This window comes from Pteropus vampyrus, unplaced genomic scaffold (assembly GCF_000151845.1).
Source record: "Pteropus vampyrus isolate Shadow unplaced genomic scaffold, Pvam_2.0 Scaffold157, whole genome shotgun sequence".
Taxonomy (NCBI): domain Eukaryota; kingdom Metazoa; phylum Chordata; class Mammalia; order Chiroptera; family Pteropodidae; genus Pteropus; species Pteropus vampyrus.
Window position 1 is genome coordinate 950,145 of NW_011888938.1, and position 4,558 is coordinate 954,702.

Genomic DNA, 4,558 nt, shown 5'->3' on the forward strand with positions numbered 1-4,558 from the left:
GGGACACTGGCTGGGACTAAAACAAGACAGCCCTGGACTCAGCCGTGTGAACCCTGAATGAGGCGTCTGCTGCGGCGTGACAAACGTTACAGCCATGCATCAAGCTAGAAAAGGAAAACTGAGCAGCACAGGCCTCCGGCGCCTCCGCCCCGCGGGAGGCCCTCCACCCAGGGGGTCTGTCTGGCGTCCCTAAACCCTGGGGGTGGTCCACCTGGGAACCTGGGCAGCAGCTGCTCTGCCCAGCCCACCCCTGCTCCGCGCCAGCCCCAGCCGGCGGGGGCGGGAGACTGCTGGCCGCATGCCCACTGGGCTGGGGAGGGTCCTGCACTGGCCTCGCCTGGCAGCCTGCTTCCCGTCGGCAGACGGCCGTGGTGGGGACTCGGCTGAGCGCCTGGAGGCCTGGAACACCTGATCTGATCTGTGACCACTGGTCCTGCCCGCCTTGCTGTGTGGCCTTGAACAAGCTGTGGAACCTCTCCGAGATGGCTGGTGGCCTTCACGAAGTCGGCAGGTCCCTGGAAAGGAGGGGGTGTCCCCACGGCCCCACGGCCAGGCCTCAGCAGCGCCGGGCTCGGTGAGGAGACCCCTGCCCGCTGGAGCTGCAGCTTCCTCTGGCTGGGAGGGCTACACCCCTCCTTCGCTCCCCCAGCACCCCTCCCCGGGGCCTCTGGAAGCACCTGCGACGCCCTGGCCACCTGCTCGCTGCATCCCAACGGCCAGACTCAGCTCCCGCCTCCTCCCAGGGCTAGCTGGGAGACCTCGCCACCGTCACTCCGGTGGCACCTCTGCCCGCTGTGCAGCCCTGTGACCCTCTCCTGCTCCCAGGCCCTGCGGCCGGCCTGCTGCCTGAGCAGGGGGCTGCGTCCTCGGCGCTGGCCGAGCCCTGGCAGGCGCCCGGCCAACAGCAAGTCCGGTCACATGGGGCTGCCCCACTGTGGACCCCAGCCCCTCCCCACCGCCACCTCCAGACCTTCCACATTCGGCCTTGTGGGACCCTGGCCAGAGCAGGCTGGCCTCCATGGCCACACAGCACCCAGGACAGGTGGCTCTCCCAGTCTTACAGGCCACCCGGCTGCCGTGGGGCCAGCCAAGGCAGGTGCTAAGCCTGGGGGTCCCCCTGAGTCCACAAATCATGGCTCCCCACGCAAGCCTCTGGGAGTTCCCGCTGCATGGCCGGCCCGTGCCCCAGCGGGGTGGAGGTGGCAGAACCCTGCTCATCAGCTGCCAGGCAGGCTGGGCGGGGCGGGGCGGCAGGTGCGGTCGGGAAGTCGGGGGTCGCCAGGGATCCTTGGGCTGGCATGACCTCTCCCTCCGTCCAGCCAGAGTCACAGGGCGACAACAGAATCGGCTAGGTGTGCGAGCTTGTCACACTGGCACCTCACGCGCTCACAGGCACACATACGTCCTCGCTCTAGCGGCTGCGAGCAGGGACTTCAGCGCTGTGCCCCAGGCAGGAGGCTCTGAGGACCCGTCCTGCCACCTCCTTCGGTGGATCCCTGTACCCAGGAGGGCCCCTCAAGGCCACCAGCATCTGCCTGTTCCAGTCTCCCTCCCAAATGCCTCTGGAGCCGGCCCGTCTCTCCGTCCCCAGCTGCCTGCCACGCTCTCCCGGGCACCTGCAGTGGCCCCCCACAGCCCCGCCCTCCTGCCACCCCGGGCAGAGGTGGCCCTGCCCCCCGCAGTTGGCTCCACCTTCAGACGCACCGTGCTGGCGCTCGAGCATGGACAGTCGACTACCCGTGTGCCCGCACTGGGCTGGAAGGCGCCCATGTCAGCCCACAAGCCCGGCCCGTGGGGACACTTACGATGACCACCTGACAGACGTGCCCACGGCAGAGCTCTGCGTAGGACGAGTAGTGCACGTATGCCAGCCAGCTGCCCGCAAAGACGCCCAGCCAGACCAGAAAGACGTACTTGACCCTGAGACCCGGGAGCCGGCCCTGTGGGGGCAGGGGAACGTAAGGAAGCACCGCACTTGGGGCGCGTGTGCTCCCTTTCGTAGACCCCCCCCTTCCCGCCAGCCTCCAGGGCTGGTCGGGGTCTTCTCCCCCATCTCCCGCCCCCTCAGTGTGCCTGAGCCGGGGCGGGGCCTGTGCCTGGCGGCTCCCACACTTAAATACACAGGCAGGTGAAACCCAATTTCCAAACAAGGGGGGAGCAGGGTAGGAAACTCTTGACTTTGCTGAATAACACTTTTACCGATTTCCTTCCTGTCCTACCCTCGTTTCGTAATGACTGTAACCTCTGCACGCGGTCAGGCCAGAGCATCGGTGCCAACGCACCCTGTCCTCCAGCAGGAGGCCACTCCCGCTGGACTGGGGCCAGCACGGGGTCAGGGCTTGGAGGCTGCTGCTGCAGAGGCCAGGGCCCCAGCCCCGATCGGCCACGCACACCCACAGCAGCGCTTCCCCAAGAGCCAAGGGGGGCACACAAGCGTCCACGGGGTCCAGCCACACGGTGGACCATCACTCAGCCTTAAAAAGGAAGAAGTCTGACACTGGCTACGGCGTGGATGGACCTGGAGAACACGGAGCTCAGAGAAATGAGCCAGTCACAGAAGGACACGTCCCGTGGGACCCCACTCACAGGAGATGCCCAGAGTGGTCAGGGCCCCCAAAACAGGAAGTAGACAGTGGGGCTAGGGGAGGGGCTGGGAGTGAGAGTTTAATGGGGACAGAGTTCCAGTTGAGAAAGTCCTGGAGGTGATGGTGGTGACGGCCGCACACAGTGTGACTGTGCCCGATGCCACCAAGCTGTGCACTCACCCCTGGATTAGACGGTCGATTTTGGATTATGTACAATTCACTACAATAAAGAATAACTAAGACACAAAGCCCCCGGCCTCGCTGTCAGACGCGCGTCCCTGACATCCGAGGTGGCTGGGAACTGTATCTGTGTAGGGCTCAGGCACCACAGCAGGTGGGCTGGGGATGCTGTCCCCACGCAGCCCCCAAGCTCCCAAGCCGGATTCCAGGACCGCCACCGCCCGCCCCCCACCTCTTTCCCTAGCAAATTGCAGGTTTCACAGCCCAGGAGCAGCCAGCTGAGGGGACAGGGTTACCAGGCTCTGATCCATGCAGGGACCAGGGCTGCAGGCCAGCCGGCCCCAGAGGAGGCGCCACTGCTTGTGCTGGCCCCACATACCCACCCCCGAATGGGCCCGGTCGCAGCTCCAGTCCCGGTCAGTCCCGGTCCTGGTTGGCCAAGGGCTGGTGTCACCAGCTCCCCAGCGAGCACGGGGCGGGGCCGCTGGGCCCAGCGGTGGTCATTTTCCTGGTTCTCCCAGGGAGGCCGGGTCTTGCCCGCTTCTGGGCACCTGCTTGTAAGGCCAGCCGCCCGGAGGGGCTGCCACGGGAGGACCCCGGGAGCTCCGGGGGTGAGCCCCAGCGGCCACTGAGGAGCCGCAGGGACTGAGGCAGCCCCGGAGCGGAGTGAGGGGCCGGGCCTCAGGCCCACCTGTCTCCACCGCCTGTCTGCTGCTGTCAGATTTGTTCAAAAGGAGAAACAGCAGAAACAGTGGGTGGCGGGGGGTGGCGGGGGTGGGGCACGACAGGGTCCGCGACTTCTGGCTGCCAGCAAGCCGGGCTTGGTGGGCTTTCAGCTCCACGAGGGCCTGAGAGGCCAGCGCTGGGGGTCTTAGGAGGCCAGCAGGAGGAGGGCAGGCTGGAGCCAGCGCCGGCCCCTCGGCTTCAGAGTGACTGCCGGAGCCTGCCTGCGGGGGACCCCGGGCACTGCCTATTCTCCTGCCAGGACCCCCAGGCTCTCGGCGGCCCTTCTCCCAGTACACTGTCCCCCCACCCCGGCTGACTCTGACTGACCCTCAGGTCCTCATCTTAGGTGGGCACTCGGCACTTCCTCCAGGGCAGTCCCTGACCCCCACCCCCTGCCCTGGCCTGACCCCGTGGGTCCTGTCTCCCACAAGCGAATGAGCCTCCAGGACAGCACGGGCCTTCCCCACCCATGGGTTCCCTGCAGCTGCTCCGCAGTCGCACCCCACCCTGGCTCCTGGGGGGCCACTCGGGGATGGGAGGGAGGATCACTCAGGGGACAGTAGTAACACAGCGGTTTGCAGCATGCACCAGCCACTCAGGAGAGTGTCTCACAGGCGGGAACGAGGCTCAGCGTGTGTCCCCACAATAGGGGCAAGGCTGACTCGGACCACGGGGAATCTGCCAGAACCCCTCTCCTGCCCATCTGCTGCCCTGGGCCGCCCCTGCAGCGGGTCAAGGCCTTCCTGCAGAGCTGGGGGCCAAAGCGCCCCCCACCTCCCACATCGGGGTGGACCCTCAGACCTTTCAGCTCCCTGCTTGCCCCCGGGCTGGGCAGAGCACCACACACCCTGGGGCCTTGGGCGGGCAGGGTCAGCGCCTGGCCCAGACCTGTGACCCGGGTGCTCCTCCCACCTGTTCTCCCTACTTCTCCCCGGAGAGGAGCTGAGGCCAGCCCAGCCCCTGGGCAAAGGGCAGCACCCTGGCAGGGACCCTCCTGCCCTGGGCCCAGAACAGCTCTGACCAGAGCTGTCCTGAAGGGCATGGTTATCACAGGGGAGGGCCGTGAG

At 66.8% G+C, this 4,558-nt stretch overlaps 1 protein-coding gene across 1 annotated transcript in view; it reads right to left on the reverse strand.

Annotated features, from left to right (window-relative positions):
* FAM69B (family with sequence similarity 69 member B) overlaps positions 1-4,558 on the reverse strand; it is a 9,640-nt gene that overhangs the window by 3,354 nt on the left and 1,728 nt on the right. Inside the window, exons 2-5 of the mRNA XM_023536460.1 lie at positions 3,457-3,613; positions 2,283-2,404; positions 1,806-2,192; positions 108-515 (exon numbers count right to left, since the gene is read on the reverse strand). Of these exons, the coding sequence (XP_023392228.1) occupies positions 108-515; positions 1,806-2,192; positions 2,283-2,404; positions 3,457-3,613 (1,074 nt within the window). The remainder of the gene's footprint in view (positions 1-107; positions 516-1,805; positions 2,193-2,282; positions 2,405-3,456; positions 3,614-4,558) is intronic.